The 18,347-nt window shown below is 44.0% G+C and overlaps 1 protein-coding gene across 2 annotated transcripts in view; it reads right to left on the bottom strand.

The window, feature by feature from the left end:
* Positions 1-18,347, bottom strand: part of LNX1 (ligand of numb-protein X 1) — a 136,419-nt gene that overhangs the window by 90,967 nt on the left and 27,105 nt on the right. The window contains exon 1 of one of the 2 annotated variants that reach the window (XM_065877399.1): positions 13,113-13,450. The exons of the other annotated variant lie outside the window; for it this stretch is intronic. Within the exon in view, the coding sequence (XP_065733471.1) occupies positions 13,113-13,204 (92 nt within the window). The 5' untranslated portion in view covers positions 13,205-13,450. Of the gene's footprint in view, positions 1-13,112; positions 13,451-18,347 lie in introns of those variants that run through there. 2 annotated transcript variants of the gene reach the window in all.

Genomic DNA, 18,347 nt, shown 5'->3' with positions numbered 1-18,347 from the left:
TGCTAAACTCCTTAAAAAATATCTTTATAAGTATAAATAAGTATAAATAAAAATCTGAAGAATTAAACTAACAGAGAAGTTTTGACAAGAAAAAATTAGGTACAGGAATATTTGGCAAATACACACACACATAAATCAGCGGCTCCGGATGACATATACCCCCGGGGAATAAAAGAATTTGACTAACATGCTTACTGAACAATGGTGCAGTTAAGATGAATAATTATTTCTGAAAAGTTACCTTGCACACAGGGGGATGTCAGAAGATTGGAAAAAGACCAACAACATGTGATAGTGATGTAGAAAGAAAACAGGAGGAAAGGGCAGTGAAAAATTAGTGTATGATATATGCAATTGCTGGTTTAAAAGCTGTGGAATAAACATTACGGAGGCAAAATGTAAAAGGTTCAGAACACCAGGGGTGAGTAAACAAAACAATCTGCATTTAGAGGACCGCAGATGAGCGGTCTGAGATTATGTTGCAGACTTTAATACAGTTCTTGTAGTTAAGAATGTAAAGGGATGGGGAAGGGGGCATTAAGGTGAACATGCGGTGTCTCGGGAAAGATTTTATTTCCACTATGAGTCTAAAGATTCAGAAGGGGGGCTGAAAATGGACAGAAATTTCAAACAAAGAAGGTATTAAGCCCAGTCATAGGGACGTGTTTCAGAAGGTGTCTTAACAATCCACCATCACATCAGTCTCAATCGTTACCCTGATGGATGACCCGAGATGGGGTGTCACAAAATTTATGGATGACACCCAGGTGGAGAGAGCCACAGAAGATGGGAGACAGGTGGAAGAAAAAGAAGTAAACTAGGTTAGGTTAGACACAGACACATCTGCAACTGGAGAGAATCCACTGAAGACAATGATATGAACAAGCTGGAGAAAGAGAGAAAACGGGATGAGAAAATTAACCATGAATTCACACCAAACAAGAATGGGGGTATGTGGAGAGGGAGGTCATTGGCATATAGTTCCAATGTAAACTATATTCAGAGCATGAGACCCAGAGTAAGAGTTTAACTAGGTACAAATCCCTCCCCCACCCTCGTTCAGGAATAATCCAGCAAAGAAAGATGAAAGCAGAAGCAGCAGGAAGTTACAGCACCCAGCCTGCCCAGATGCCAGCTCTTTTTCCGTGGGTATCACTGGCTACTCACAGGAACCCTGTGCTGTAGGACTCACCATTCCCATTTCACAGATGAGACAACCGAGGCCAAAGAGGTTAAGGCCACATAAGGAGACGGAGAACTAGAAAGTGTCAGATCTAGGGTTTGCAAACAGCACAGCCCGACTCCAAAGCCCACGCTCGTCCCAACATCAGATGCCCTCACAGCTCCCTCCCTCACTGCCTTCTGGTTTCTGCTCAAGTGCCTCTTCCTTTATGTAAGAGAGTCTTCCTTATAGCAATAAACCAGGGCAAAGAGATGCTGTTTTATTTCACAACACTTATCTCTATTTGATATGCTATTTATTTTCTTGCTTTCTGCCCTCTCACTGGAATATATGTTTATCACACAATCCTCAGTCTCGAACATGCCTGCTATTTCATAGGCACTCAATAAATATTTGTTATTAAATTATACGCTTCCCAGAAATGAATGCTTCCTTTTCCTTACCTAAATGCACACTAATTCATCTACCACCGGTTGCCTAGTTTGGAAAATTAAAACCAAAAAAACCCCACACTTATAAAACAAAACGCTGAACAGAGAATGAGAACTTCTAAGAAGTGGGAAATGTCTTGCTGGATTCTTCCAGAATATTAATTTATGTCTACTGTGCCAAGCAGTCAGTCTGTTTCTGTAAGGTACTGTTTTCATGAATAGAAATTCCCTGCTTTTGTGAAATAAAGAATCTGAAGGCGAACCAAATCATTGGATTCCTTGGAGGTCCACATGCCTTGATCTAACTCTGTCAACCAAACCAAGGAACTAAGCGGAGATGGACCTGTGTGCCGAGAAACTGAGTGAAAGGTGAGAAAAATCAACTCATTGACCGGATGCTTTCTTTACTGATGCCAAGCATCTGAATGGGGGATTAAAAAACAAACAAATAATTGACCACATTTCCCACAGAATAGCCTATATTGTCTGGTTCTTTTGTAACTAAAGAAACAATGCCTGAGTTACAAAGAATGCTTTTTCATAGTCTCCTTTACCCTCAACCGTCCTGTATTTGAGTCCTAGATACCATTCCCATCCAGTTGCTATTTGGACTTTTAAATTCTCTGAAGCTAACTATAAGTGTTTGGGGCCTTTCAGGGAGAATCAGTACCTCTCAGGGGTGGAATCGTTTTTTTGTGATGTTAAAAGGAATTATAATTCCCTGATGGAGTTGGGCTGCTATCCTGAGTAGAATCCAAGGAGATCAAAAGAGGGGAACCTCCTCAGGGAGAAGACTTTAGAACTCAGACACTGACACCACCACCCAATATCACCACGTGGGTATCTTTTATAAAATAGAAAAATACGCAGGGAGCAAAGAAAGGAAGTTGGCTCGTAGAGTAGCAAAGACGGAAGCGTAAGAAGAGCTCACATTGGTCATTAATGCTCACGTGGCAGGCATGGTACTGGAGCTGCATGTGATCTCACTTAGTCCTCCATAAGGCCGATCTCGGAGGTTAGGGCAGCTAAGACACACACTTAGCAAGTGACAGGTCCGGGGTTTGTCTGGCTCTCTGGAGTCCACACTCATGACCATAATGCCACATGACTTGCACATCCCTGATGACACTTCCGACCTTCACAGGGTTTGTCACGTGGGGTGGGGAGTGAGGGTGGAGGGAGCTTCTACTTTTGATGGTGCCCAGATGTTTTTCTATAAAAACTGCAGCAGCATCTTGGAGGGAAGGGTTATTCCAAATGCATTTGCAACAGAATCCCTTTGATCCTCTTTAATCTATCGTCAATTAGCTCATGAGGCCAAAAAACATTTTTGGCTGACCACTTTAAAGAACGTCTTTGGGACCACTTGTAGTCAGCCCCCTTATGCCTACTTCAGTGGAAAAAAAAATAGTTGTACATGCTAGAAAGTCTTCAGCATAATTTCAACTGGCCAGAGAAACTACCCAAATATTTCACCCAGAAAAGTTTCATCTATAAAGCAGTTTACTTTTTGGGTTCAGAATCCATCTCAGTCCCCCAGCCTGGCTCTAGTGAACTGTAAAGGCCTGGAACAACCTGAGACACACCCCAGCAATGCCATCTCCATGGCAGCAAAGGGAGATGCAGAGGAAAAGCAGCCCTGGTCCTAGAATCAGGATGCCTGCCTTCCAGGATGGCTGGATCATCTTGGGGAACTTCCTTAATCTCAATGATGCTTAGTTGTCTCATCAATGAGATGGGGATTCACTACATTTGCTATGAGGTTCAAATGAGGTAGTTTACCATCACCATGGCTAATGTTTACAGTGTCCTTGCAGTGCTCCAAGCATCTACTAAGTGCTTCATGTGTATATTTAATTTTTACCCCATGGGGAAGGTACCATCATTAAAAACTGATTTAAGGATGAGAAACTTGGGGCCCGGCTTAAGTTGAGCAATTAATCTATCCAAAGTTACACAGCTGGTAAGTGATGCGCTAGAACTTGAACTCAGATCTGAGTGACTTCTGAAGCCACGGTTTTAATTGTAACCGCTTCATGACTGGGCTCCGCCTCTCTGCTGCCACCATTTGTATGTGAAAGCCTTGGAATTATATGAAAATCCTTGGATTGCCACTTTCCAATATGAAGCTTTATTATTGTCAAATGGCCTCAGGTTGCATTTGTACAAAATTGGTCAAGGAAGTCCCACGATAGGCCTCTCTGAGCATGCCCAGGTGGTCATATACCCTCAGAGGACACTCACTCCCTTAAAGGCAATGTGTGGTCCCATGCATCATTATATCACATCTATGCCATTGCTTTGCCCAAAGCTGTTAAAATTTTAACAACTAACTCCAGTTTTATTGTTTCCTGAGGAAACATTAGAATAATGAATGCATTAGCACCGTTTCCCCAAAAATGTCATGACTTGTTCGAGGTCACACAGCTTGTTACTGGTAGGACTGAGTTATTTGGGTGAATTACTGTACCTCAGTTTCTTCTACAAAATGGGCAGACTGGGCTGGATCATCTCCACAGCCCCCTTTGGCTCGAAAAAAACCCATGGCTCTGGGCCACGGACTCCACCAGCCAAGAGACATACTGGATCCAGCGTTCCTGTGCAAACTGGGGAAGGGGGAAGATGGGTAGGAAAGAGGAAAAGAGAAGTAGGAGCTGCAATGTCAAGGTAACAAGGAGCTAAGTGGTGAGGAATGACTGCAGGCAGGAAGCGTGGAAGATGGTCCAAAGAGAAGGACCCACCACGGAAGCGGAGCTGTGTAGGAGGCGGGGCCCTCATGTACTGACAGATGGCTCAGGTGCCTCCCCAGGCTTCACCCAGGAATGCTAGTCACCCCTTTCTCAGCTCAGGTAAGGCACTTACCTACCTCTTCAGTGAGGGAGGGAAGAAGGGAGGGAATGTATGGTTTCAGCAACTCCACTTCCTTGACCTTAGCCCATCCCTGCTCACAGTGGATGAAGTTTAGTTATTATCAAACGTCATTAAATCGAAGACTCCATCTATTGTAGATGCACCATTATTTTACAGAAATAGAAAAAAGAAGCACTTCCCATTTTCTTTGCATAGTGCCACTTACAAGATGCAGCCTACTCTCATACCAAGAATTATCTTAGAATTGATGAGTTGTTCTAATAACTACTGCTATTACTACTAATAAAGCCCATAATTTAAGGGTTTGCTATGTACCAGGAACTGTACTAAATGCTTTATTTAACTGCATTCAATACTCACAATCTGTGAGAGAGGTGTTACTACCCTCATTTATAGATGAGAAAAAGCTCAGAGAGGCTAAGTAACTTGCCCAAGGTTGCTCAGCTGGCAGAGACTGAATAGGAAGCTGAGTCAGCCTGACTCCCGAGCATGTGCCTTTAATCACCAAGTTATCCCACCTCCAACCTTCAAGTGGTGGGCCACTGGATTACGGGTAGAACTGCCAATGAAGGAAGAGGGTGGGGAAGGGGCCACAGGTACTCCCTTGGCCCACTGATCATCAAGAAAGCTCTGGATAGGCCGGAATTAAACACAGGAGCAGTGGGCTTAGAGGGGCACCAGAGCTCCCAGAGCTAGTTCTATAGGGGACTAAAAGAGAAAGAGAAATAAGAAGGGGGAGGGACACAGACAGATGGTTGGTATCTCAGTGCTGTCACAGGAACGGGGGTTACTCTAAGACCTATGATTATACCTCAAGGCATGCAGGAGCCCTTCCAAGAACCTGACCAGGGACCTAGCGAGTGTGAATTCATGATTCTGTTTGTTTGAAGAGGACTGCTCTAAATGCTTCAGTTTTCTGTGTGAACACCAAGGGGGGAAAGCGGGGTGGGTGGTGGTGGTGGGATGAATTGGGAGACCGGGACTGACATATGTACACTAATATGTATAAAATAGATAACTAATAAGAACCTGCTGTATAAATAAATAAAATTAAAAAAAATAAATGCTTCAGTTTTCATAACCCTGGAGCCTCCCCTGGACCCACTCTTGGGGTTTATGAAAGCAGGTGCAGTTTGGGGTAGAGGAAGCTGGAAGAGAGTGGGGTCCACGTGGGCCAGGCAAAAGGAACGATGGTCAAGAAGGGGGAAAGTAACTAGGAGAAAAGATGTCTGATTCTCTCGCCTGCAAGTTTTCGTTGGCTCGCAGATAAAGGTCATTTCCTGCCCTTCCAAGGCCAATCCCACAGACTGGCAGTGGGAAATTTCCTGTTTACTTTAACGAAGGGGTTGTGTTCTGATGCCAACCAGTCCGGAGAGCCTGTTCCTCCACGGTGGTCTCCAAAGTGATGACACCCGTGAGGAATGTGGGGAGGCTGGAACAGAACTCTCATGTAGAATTAATTTCCTGATCCTTTAACAAGATTTTTGTAAGTCTTATAGTGGATATAACAGTACATCTGCATAATTTATAAATACTCATACGTATGACAGGCATATGAACAAATTTCTTGAGACGGGTCTGTGATGAAAAAAATTGGGAGATTATCACCTTAGGGAAAAGATATTTCCCCATCCTCTTTAAGTTCCCTCTCTTAAAGCTTCTGGGTGACAAGGTCATCAGAAACACCCATCTTGGTTAAATGGTTCAGTGCTTTGGACCGTGTCTTCCTTCCATTTCCTTCAATTTGATAGGAAATTAAAATAATTGCTGTATTTTTCTTTTTCAGCTACTCACCCAGTATTGGGAGTTTTCCAAACTTATACTCCTCAGAATTTACCTCAAGAACACCTTTGTTTCCACGGAGTCTGGAGGGGGAAGGGAGGAGGACTTGCGATAATGGCAACCAGCTGTAATGTGTAAAGTTTATTTAGCTCACGGCTGCAAACGAACTATAAAAAGTTATGAGGCAAAAGGGAAAATTTGAACTGGCTGCATATTCGATATTAAGGAATTATGGTTGTTTTGGTGTGATATTAGTATTATGGCTACATTTCTCAGGAATCTTTATCCTTTAGAGGTAAATACTAAAACGTTTCGTGTTAAGCAGATGAAGTATGATGCTTGAGATTTGCTTCAAAGGAGGATATAGAGGAAAACAGATATCCATGAATTGTTAATTACTGGAGGTGGGTATTAGGGTACATGGGGATTCCTTATTCTCTACTTTTGTGCTGAGATTTATCATAAAAATAAAATAAAAAAATCACCAAACATGAAGCAATCAGTGAGGCCTGATATAAAAAAAAAAAAAAAAATCCCCACTGTCTTTCATCCACCTGACGTAATCAGGTGACACCAAGAAAGACACAATTTGCCAAGCACTGAAGTGGTACCTGGAAGCCCTCGGGTTTTGCCTTTTAGACCGGAAAGCAAATGGTTTGGGACTGGTGGTGCGTTTCTGCCGGCAAAAGAGAACTTGTTAATTCTCAAGGAGAAAAATAAGACCATTAAGCAGGATCACTATATGCTCTTTGGACAAAAAATCATTACAAAGCACCATTTTGATGAGTGAAGTATAAATAAATCAGGAACATGCAGCTTCAATTTCCTTCCAAATACACAAGTTGCAGATTTAAGGGAAAATGCCCTATTAGACATGTGTGGAGCTGCCACGCTTTGAAAGACATTGAGAGTCACTGAACCCAGATGGGCCCTGGCTTTGCTCCTCTCCATTGGAGTAGGATTTCTCCACCTCACTCCATTTCCTCTGTAAACTCTCTCTCCTTCCTTCTAAGTCCTAATCTAAACTCAACTTCAGATTCTCAAAACATACGATGAGAAAAATCCAGAGATCAGCAGTTGTTTTTTTTTTTTTTTTTCCCTTTTCAATTTTGATGAAAAAGAAACAATTTCTTTGAGACTCAACTTGGAAAGCGTTTCCTGGCAAACCCATAGAATTCGCCCTATTGGTTTAAACTTGGAAAGTGTTGGGAGTCGTTAACACAGTGCAAATGAAGTGGGGAGGAAAAGGATGCTGAGGTCATCCCACTGCACTCCTCTCCCTCAACCCTCTTCCAACTCATTCACACAAGAAAGAATCCAACGGCAACAATCTAGATATGCCTTGTGCCCTTAAAAAAAGATGCCTGCCGGGCTTCCGTGGTTGGAAGTCCGCCTGCAGATGCAGGGGACATGGATTTGTGCCCCGGGCCGGGAAGATTCCACATGCCGCGGAGCGGCTGGGCCCGTGAGCCATGGCCGCTGAGCCTGCGCGTCAGAAACCTGTTGCTCCGCAACGGGAGAGGCCACGACAGCGAGAGGCCCGCGTACCGCAAAAAAAAAAAAAGAGGCCTCCCCAGACTGTGTAGTTCATGGCCAAGTCTAGCTGAAGCCAGCAGGGAGGAGGCCAGTGCCGTTGCATGACCTTTACCTAGAGGAAGGGAAATGGAGAAGTCGGACCAGGGCAAACCATCTCCTCATTTGAAAGCCCAGAATGCCCAGCTGGGTGTGATTTAAGACTTTTTGGCCCGTGAACCCCAACAAAGACAGTGGAATTTGTCAGAGGTGTGTTTTCCAGGTTGCTTCAAGGAAGTTCTGCCAGAGAGGCTATGGGTGGTTGGGCTCCTTGGACCCGAGACATGTGTCCCAGGAACGACACACACAGGGCTGCCTCATAACTCCTGCTGCACTTAGCAGTTTCTCCAGGAGACATTTTCCCACAACCTTAAATGACTCAAGTTGCAAAACTGGAGTTGTTCATTTTAATTTCCCGAGCACAAAACTCTAGGGGGAATAAACCTTCCCTCCTTAGAGCTACTATCTCTACAGGAGTCAGGGGAGAGAGTGTAATTTTTGTCTCCAGATACAGGCATGGATACTGTTCATAGTGATGCCGGTTCCCAACCAAGAATATTTGACTGCAAGCTAGAAAGAGAGCCAGCATGCCCTGGCTTTCTGAGAAGCCACACAGCTACAGCAATAGCACCAGTTTCAGGGACCTCTCATCCCCCAGCGACCACACCTAGCTGTCTTACCGATACCTTCATCTCTAAAACAAAGGACAGTTACCTACTTTGAGAAACAGGGCTCCAACTTACTGTATGCCTACTCAGAACTCACTCAAACTTTACACCATGGGCATGAACACAGCATCTACCAAAATAGGACACAAAGTAAGAAGTCTTTTCAGGGGCTGTAGGAGCTAGAAATGTGAAAGGCTAGGGAAAGATGACAAAACTTTCAATTTTCTGTAAATGGCTCTTGAGAGTAGGGGCTGGACCATAAAATGCATCTCACCACCCCACCAAACTCTAAGGTTTTTCCCTGGGATTTTTGCTAAACAAAATATTTAAACAAACGTTACAAAAGCCATGGGTAGATCACTGAGTACAGAAGCAGCCATCTCAGTTACTCATGCCCGGTGCTGCTTTCTGCAAAACCGGAGATAAGGCCAGCTTGCCAAGGAATTAGCCAAGACATGAAGCAAATCCATTTCATTTAGTTCAACTTAAGCTTACACCGCGCAGAAGCTGGGTGTACAGAAATTAGCATCTCTCAAAAAGCTCTCCTTCTAAGGACTCACCAGGCAGAGGAGACAGACAGGAACGCTGCTGGTGAAACACAGCAGAGGAGACGCAGAGGAGACGCGCAGAGATGATTTTCCATGGCGGGGGGAAGTCAGAGTGAGTCGACATCTGAACTGGATCTAAAGGTTCTTAAATTATGGTGCCCGTAAGGATCACCTGGGGAGCTTGTTAAGAATGAAAATAGGATGGGCTCCATAAGAATCACCTGGGGAACTTAAGCATGAAAATGGATGCACCCTCCCCTGCCAAGATTTTTGTTTTAGTGAATTGATTTAGAGCCCAAACATCTGCATTTTAAAAGACAAACCAGGCCCTGGGTTCTTCTGTGGGGGGGTCCTCAGAACCGACGCTGTTCCAAGGACTTCATTCACCTGTAAGTCTTGTCACGCGTGAGGCTGTAAATAGACCCAGAACGATGAGAAGGCTGGATCCATGCTCAGGTCCACGAGACTCAAAGTCTATTTCATAAATTTGCTTGGCGGTCTAGGAAGTTCAAAAAGAGTTTGTGGGAGTCCGGCGGGTGAGGGCTTGTAGAAGAAAGCATTGCCCTTGATCCTTATGGCATGTTTTTTGTAGACCCCAGGAGCAGTCCTAGACTCCCTGTCCCCTAACCTCTGACTGGGACTCCTTTACACCAAATACTCTGGTTTTAGGCTTCTTCCATGGAATTCACTCTCCTCTGGGTCATGGCAACAGGTGTCCATGGAAATGTTTAAAGAAGCAGCTGCCCAGGGTCATAAACTCTTGGCCCTCAAGGCCAAACCAGGCAGAAGCGATCTGCTGGATTGGACATGGTGTTTTTGTTTTATTTTGGGTTTAAATACCTTTAGACATTATATATATATATGTATTTTCTCAGCAGTTGTTCAGAGGCCTCACCTCTTCCTGTGGTCTTATACCCGAATGAGTCACATATTCAGATAACTCCTGCCTGGTTCCCGTAGGCATTTGAGTTTGAGACCTCTAGGTGCGACCTCTTACGTTTGAATCCGTTTACTGGATTAGCTCCAGTTTTCCAGTGGGGCCCTGAGGGAACAGGACTCAGCCTGAGAGAGCCTTAGTGTCAGAGAGAAAGGAAAATCCAGGAGGAGCTCTGCGGCTGGAAGCTTGGGACACAGGGCCAGCCTCACCGAAGGTCCGGATGCCAAAGCTCAGACGAGGGTGGCAGGGGGAAGCCTGGCTTCTCACGCTTCCCAATGAGTCCCCTCCACCTTTGAGATCCCAGTGGTCTACGGTAGCACCTCATCACCCGACGGCCCCCGCTCTGAGAATGGTACCACGCACGGCTCTCAGTTGTTTTCCAAACCTTTGCTGACCAACCAAAGGGTTAGCCAACTCCTAACCCTTTTTACCAGTGCAACTGACCCTGCCTGAAACTGCTTTCTCCCTCCAGTTCTGACTCTGCCTAATTCCTCCCTAATTACTTCAAGATCCCCCTCAAACCCCCAACTTCTCCCCAAGCTTTCCCTGATCAATTTCACCGAAATGCACAATCTCCACCTCCTCTCAACCGGTTACCTGCCCTACTGTTTAAAAGACTTACCCTCTTATGCCTTGGATCATTGTTTATATTTCTTATCTGCATAAATGTTGTCTTCTCAATTAGATCCTCAGCTCCTAGAGGGTGGGTAGTGTGACTAATTTTTTATTGCCCGTATTCCTTCCAGCACCTGCCACAGTACCCGCCATGTGTCATTAATTCACCAATTAGTTCATGATCACCAGCAGCATCAGGTAACAGCTGCGCAGGGTTCTCTTCTAAAGCATCCCTAGCAACTGGAAACTTCCAAGAAAGTTCTGTCAAATCAGTATGGGAACATGGTCTTTGCAGTTTTCTGGCGTCACGCTTCCTGGATTGCTTCATATTTCAGAAAGAATGGGCAGCTTGCGTTCGCTCAGTTGTTCAACAGAAAAGTTGCCTTTGATTCATGTATGTGCAGAAAAGAAAACTGTAAGCCAGTATGAAGAGCCTTCCTTTAATTAGGCTATAAAACAGAAAGTAACTCAATGGAAAGGCTCCTCATTAGCACCTGTCATGGGTTGAATGGTGGCCCCCAAGAGATATGCTACCCAGAAACTGTGAATGTGACCCTACTTGGATAAAGAGTCTTACAGATGCAATTAAGCTAAGGCTCTCAAGATGAGATCATCCTCGATTATCCAGGTGGGCCCTAAATCCAGTGACAAGTGTCCTTATAAAAAGAGAAGAAGAAAAAAAAAAAAAAAAAAAGAGAAGAAGATGTAGAATTAGAGAGCACACACACAGTGGAAGACCATGTGAAGATGGAGGCAGAGACTGGAGGGATGCAGCCACAAGCCGAGGAATGCCTGGAGCCACCAGAAGCTGGAAGAGGCAAGGAAGGATTCTCCCCTACAGCCTTCACAGGGTGTGGCCCTATTGACACCTTGATTTCAAACTTCTAGCCTCCAGAACTGTGAGAGAATAAATGTGTGTTGTTTTGTGTATGTAATTGGTTACAACAGCCCTAGGAAACTAATACAGCAACTAACAGGGATAGCAGATGGGGGCTGGGGGTGGAGGTGGAGGGGTGCAAGTGGAGGTGGAGGGGTGGGGAGGAATGCTTTTTGGCACTAGATTTCATAGGTACCTTCGGCATCCATCAAGAGAGAGGAAAGGGCCTTTTCACCATCCCAACTAATTCTGCCATTGTATATTTTTCTAGAAAAGCTTCCACAATGTCATTATCACCCCGGAGATGCTCACTATTCAGGCTTAAGCTAGATACTTTCTCTTTGAAACTTCTTATCCAAGGTGGACTGGGGTAACATTCCAATAAGGTAGGACCAGGAAATCCTGAAATGAAGAGTCCTCAAAATGAATGACGTGCCTCCAAAGACCCAGGTCATTCATTCTTTTCTCTACTTATGGAGCATTTATTGAGCATCTACTGTGCTGGGCAAATTGGTTAGTCTGTCTAACTGTAACAGAGGCACTGGTTATATCTAAACATGTGGGGGTCTCTATCTCAATCTGACCAGTCAAGCTTTTCTAGTCTGGGCTCTCTGGACTCTGTTTATAGAGTCCTCTTCATTTGCCCACTGACTCTGATTTATACACAAGCCAACTCTTGCTATTTTTACCTGTCTGGTGAGTAAGGAGAACTACATTTTTGTAAGTTCTGCAAACACTGAGGCACACACAGCAGCACCTTTCACCTGATTGCTAGAAGCTGTTCACATCAGTCTGCAATCCTCTTTCAAAGCTTATTAACAAAAAAGAACCAGAAACATATCACTCTAAAGGTTGGAGACATGAGTCATTTCCCCTTACAAAATGGACATAGGTCATGGCGGAAAATGTCTTTCTTTTTTAGATAGAGATGCATAATGAAATATTTAGAGGTAAAATGTTATGATGACTGCAATCTACTCCAAACCACTTCTGTAAAAGAAATAAAACAAATGAGGCAAAAGTGACAAAATGTTAATCATTAAATCTAGGTGACATGAATATGGGTGTTCACTGCAGCGTTCTTTCTGCTTTCCCATGTATAAAAATTATCAAAAATAAAAACAAAATGGATGTAGAGTTTTTTTAACCTATAGAGCTATCTTGCCCCTGTACTGATACTCTTTGTGTTTGCAGGTATGGAGACCGACTGTCTCAAAAAAGGATGCTATCTGCTCATAACTAGAAATGCCTGATAGAGACTGCACATCTGTGCATGCAGCCTCTGTTCTTAACTGTTCTTTGGTTCTATTTATGGAAGGAAGAGAAGACACATCTATTGAGAAAAAGCAGAGTACCAAAAAAGAGAAAGCAGTGTTGGCACAGAAGCAGGGAAAAAAATGCCTTGTTGGGAAAGCACTGCATCAATAAGATGGTGGTTTTTTTGTTAAGTCACAGACAGCTAAGCACGCTGCTTTAAACTGCCGGCAGTGTGTTTTGTCCAAGTGCGTCCAGTGCGTGTGGAATTTATTCCTCTAAACCCACATACCAGCCAAGAAACGGACTCGGGTCCCACCCCCGACCATACCCAATACACAAACACAGGCAGGCACGGTGAGAGGGGGACTCACAGTTCTGAGTACAGGAAGTGTAGGTTGCCCACACTGTCAGTGTAGTTGGCAGGGCTGAGCCAAGGCAGGACCAGCAACAGAAGCGCCTTCATTTTCCGATTAGAGGGCAGCTTTTTCCCCAGCCACCTTCTGTCTGTCAGCTGCAGGTGCCCAGCCCAGCCCAGTCCCTTTAAACAACCCTTGCCATGTTCCCACAATCAGTAGATCATAGAGAATCAGACTTAGAGCCCTTAGCTGGAGCTGTGTTGATAAATCATGGGCTCATAAGAGGATTGTGTGCTCTGATTCTCAGATGGGGAGAAGTGAGAACAGAGGGACCCACCGTGGTTGGCGAGAGGGCTTAGGCTGAGAGCAGGCAGCAGGGAAAGGGACCTGGGAAAGGGACCTGCCCCTCCTACAGGATGCCGACTGGTTCTTGGGAAGCAGCTGGTACATCTACATCACTGGCTGGGAGCAGATGGGCTGGAAGCTAATCTGTGTTGGAAGAGGGCATGAACGTGGCATATTCAGAGCCCACCGTGTGAATAAGCAAATACTCAGAAGCTGTCCTCCAGCTTGTTGGAGGAAGACACTGGATGAAATCAGCATTTTTGGAACACAGCTTGGAGCTCTGAGCTCAATGTGAATCTTTGGATACTGTGACACAGGAATGTTAAAGTGAACCAACTCCACCTATACACGTATATTTAGAATATGCATTTAAGGTATTTTACCTGTTGCTGTCCTGACTACACTGACAGAGGCAAGAGAAGTGATGGTTTCCTTGTTAAGTTGCAAACTGTCCCTATGTCAGAATAGGTGCTGTCATTCTCTCTGAGACTAATAAAGAGCCTTGACAGAGAGACATAAAGTTCTGTCCTAACAGTGTATATAGGCTCCTGATCTGTAAGAACAAGTCACTCCATTCATCCTGAATAACCCCTGAATAACTGAATTAGGCTCTGATACTAGCTGTCGGATTCTGGGCATTTCATTGAAGCCCTGAGCTTCAGTCATCTCATCTTTGAAATGGAGCTAATAATGCCTTACCTACCTGGCTCTGTAGAGGCTGGGCCATAACATCTCTTCCAGCACTGAGATCTGTGATTCTAGACTGTACTGTCTATCTTAACAGTAGGGCTACTTTGCATGCCTAAGCTCTGGAATGCCACAGAAGCCCCAGACTCCTCTCCTTCTAGCTCATATTATATTTACGAACATTAAAATCCATTTTGCTAACTGAAGGCCTAAACCTTAATAGAAATGGCTCAAAGGGATGAATGGATAAAGAAGATGTGGCACATATATACAATGGAATATTACTCAGCCATAAAAAGAAACGAAACTGAGTTATTTGTAGTGAGGTGGATGGACCTAGAGTCTGTCCTACAGAGTGAAGTAAGTCAGAAAGAGAAAGACAAATACCGTATGCTAACACATATATATGGAATCTAAGAAAAAAGAAAATGTCATGAAGAACCTAGGGGTAAGACGGGAATAAAGACACAGACCTACTAGAGAATGGACTTGAGGATATGGGGAGGGGGAAGGGTAAGTTGTGACAAAGTGAGACAGTGGCATGGACATATATACACTACCAAACGTAAAATAGATAGCTAGTGGGAAGCAGCTGCATAGCACAGGGAGATCAGCTCGGTGCTTTGTGACCAGCTAGAGGGGTGGGATAGGGAGGGTGGGAGGGAGGGAGACGCAAGAGGGAAGAGATATGGGAACATATATATATGTATAACTGAGTCACTTTGTTATGAAGCAGAAACTAACACACCATTGTAAAGCAATTATAGTCCAATAAAGATAAAAAAAGAAAAAAGAAATGGCTCAAAGGGATAGTTACATTAATGACAACCAAGCAATTACAGCAAACTCCACTTCACAGGAAGAAGACCAGACAAAAATCTCTGGGATGAGACCAAGTGCAATAAACAGTGTAGTCAGAGGAAATTTGGCATCAGAGATCTGCATTCACCCAAGGCAGGGCTGAAAGAGTTAACTACGGTAGACCCTGAGAATGTACAGATTTAACTCCGAAACATTAGATCTGAGATAAAAAACTTTGAGAAAGCATGGCATCTATTAATTTATAATTTTTTGAGGTCCTAATTTGAATTCCATTCTCTTTGTCTGGTATGCACGAGTGAGTCAGATCCAGTGAAGAGCCATAAAAAGGAAATTAGGTTTGGAATTCAGATGCTGTAGTCAAACAAGCTTGAGTCTGAACCTTAGCTCTGCCACGAATGAGCTGTGTGACACTGGCATGTTGCTTAACCTCTCTGAACTTCCATATCCTCCTCTGTAGAGGAAAGACGATGACAGTATGCTTAACTCACAGTGTTGTTACGAAGGTGGAATGAGATAATGCCTGTAAGAACAAAGGACTCAATGAGTGTTAGCTACTGTTATAAATGCTGTTATTAACAGCCACTAGTAATAGTGGATGATTCTAGCTGGCAGCTAGCTCAGCATCTATTTCCAAGAGGCTTTGCTATTCTGGTCCTGACCTTTCTTTCCTCCTGCTCTATTAGGGATGTGGCATGTTACAGTCTTTTCCTGAATATATAGTTTCAGAGTCCTGGGACATCTCTTCTTGAATGTCCAAGATCTACTGTATGGAGCATAACTCATAAGCAACATCATGTATAACACATGCTGTGGGCTTCAGAGTGTACTGGATTGTATTTCTGATAACCTTGGTAAGGTCAGATTGCTTCTCCAAGTCTTTGTGAGAAAAGAAGGATGTCTGCCTTTCACCTCCTTGTATTTCCATAGGATAAGATGCATTAATGGATATGATGCAATATAAAAATGAAGGTATTGTTTTTTGTCGTTGCTACTGTCGCTCTTGCAGAAACTGCAGGTTTCTTATCCGATATCTAATTTCCTCTTCTTCCTTTTAACAGCACCCGGGTTTTGTTCGTGGTGGTGATGCACTTCGCCTCTCCTATAGATAGGCAGCCATGTAACATGATACTAGCCAATGAGGTATAAGAAGAAATGACTGGGTTAGGCATCCCAGAAAGCTCTTTAAAGGAGGGAGTCTCACTTTGTACATTGCATTTTGCCCTTCCTGCCTGGTTCTTTCCGCATGGAACTTGGACGTGATGACGGATTTTGAACAGCCATCTTGCGGCCACGAGGTGACAAACTTGAGGATGAATGCTAATCGAAAATCAGGAGCCTGGATTCCTGACGGCATCATGGCAACATCATACTAGTTGTGGGCTTCCTAGCCCCTGACTTTGTGTTAAATGAGAACAAGAAGACTTTTACATAGTTAGAACAATATAACCTGAATTTTTTATTACCTGCCATCAGATGTAATCCTACCTAATACAATCTTTTGCAAATAAAATCCTACCTTCAAATGCTCATGGATTGCTGTGTAGCTTCCTTGCTAGTAAACAGTCCTAACCCTAATCATTGGGCCCAGGCTCTGCCTGCCTGAGTCCTATTTATCCTTAAATGTCAGCTCAGACATCACCCATCACCAATCACCTCCTGTTTTCCTGTCTCTTTTCTCTTCACTAGACAGGGAATTCGTTGAGGGCAGGAGTTCTACTGGTCCTGTTCTCTATTGTATCCTCACCACAGTGCCTAGAATGCAGTAGATGCTCAATAAATACTTGTTGAATGAAAGAGAATTCAACTCCATTTTTTGGACCAATCTTTCTTGATCAGAGGCAAATTAGCAAAAAAGGACTTCATACTTTATGAGAGTGATGGCAGAGATTGAGCATGTATATGGATGGATAATAAAATATCCAGGAAGAAAGGGAAAAGGTAAGGAAGATTTCTGGAAATAAGTGCCCAGGAGCCTGTGGTTTCTTTAAAGAATTGCTTGGAGCATAATCTGATGGGCATTCAATGGTTCTCTCAGACAGTAACGCAAAGGCATTGCCCCATCTCTTTTGTGCCCAGGAGAGCTAAAAGAGCAGCCCTCAGCCAGGTAGGGCCAGGAGAAAATTGAGTTCAGGGTTAGAAAGTCACATGAAGGATGTATGTCAAACACAGTTAGGTGGAGATGTTGACCCAGGCTGAAACGGCCAACAAGATTTGTCACCTGCCCACCTTTCCATAGGGTAATACTCCCCAGACCTTCACTCTGGCAGTAAAATCTTCCCTGCCCTGTACGCAGCTAGCTGAGCCTGTGTTTATGGAACACACTCCAGAAAAGGGCCCCCGATAGAAGAAAAGGTCAGGAGAGGTTCCAGGGTAGGCCTTTGGGGAAGAAACTTCCAGGACATTGGCCTTAAAGTTAATCAAGAAAATAACCCTAGAGAACCTTCAGTCAGGTGTGCTAATGCCATCACGTTTTCATTCAGGGATGTTTTCAAAACACTGAACAATGAGCTCTTTATTCGTGCCAGTAAATGCTGAAGGAGGGTCAACTTCACTATCTCCCATTTTTATTATCTTCCATGAGACAGAAACTCAAGAGCAACGTGACTTGTCCCATGAAACAATTCAATGTGTACGTGTTTTCAAATTCTCTCTTTTACCTTTCAAAGGTCATTTTCTCAGAGGCAGAAATCATGGCTTATATGGATTTTCCTTTCATTCTGGGCCTGGCCTGTTGTGGATCCTTGATAAATATTATATATGCAGGTGATCATACTGCATAAAGCTGTAGCCTTGAGGCTAAGATAACTCCCACTCAGGATCAAGGAAGGAAAAGCTTCGCCTCCACGTGCCCTCTCACTGCTGGTCTGGGTCAAGAGAGATGCATTGAATTGACCCTCTACTGTGCCCTCACCATGTCCACTGCCAACGTCCCTTGGTTGGGGAGGCTGCCATTTGACTCAACAAGCCCATCGCCCTTGTGGGCGTTCTTTAGAGTAGACCCATGTGACAGGAGTCTGCTAGCATCTAAGAGGGCAGAAGTCAACAGAATTATCCAGAAAATTCCAAACATTAGCTCACACGCTCAGATCTACTTCCACAGAAGAACCCTCTAGTCTGAAGTCAGAAATAGTTGTCCATGTCATTGCTGGTCCAGCCAGCCATGCACGCTCACAGTTGGTCCTACACGTTTGACTTCAGGATTTACATTCAACCCAGGGTCTGAAGTAGTAGGATAACAATGTTTACAAATGACATGAAATCTGCAGAAAAACAGCCAGCATCCCTGGCTCAAGTCTACTGTTATTATTAGCGTGATCCTATGGACAGGCCATGAACAGAGACCTTGGGAAAATAGTTCTCGAATACATGTTCTTTTCTAAAGGGACAATGGAAACA

Source organism: Phocoena phocoena, chromosome 5, assembly GCF_963924675.1.
Source record: "Phocoena phocoena chromosome 5, mPhoPho1.1, whole genome shotgun sequence".
In the NCBI taxonomy this organism is placed as follows: domain Eukaryota; kingdom Metazoa; phylum Chordata; class Mammalia; order Artiodactyla; family Phocoenidae; genus Phocoena; species Phocoena phocoena.
This window is presented reverse-complemented; position numbering and strand designations above follow the sequence as displayed.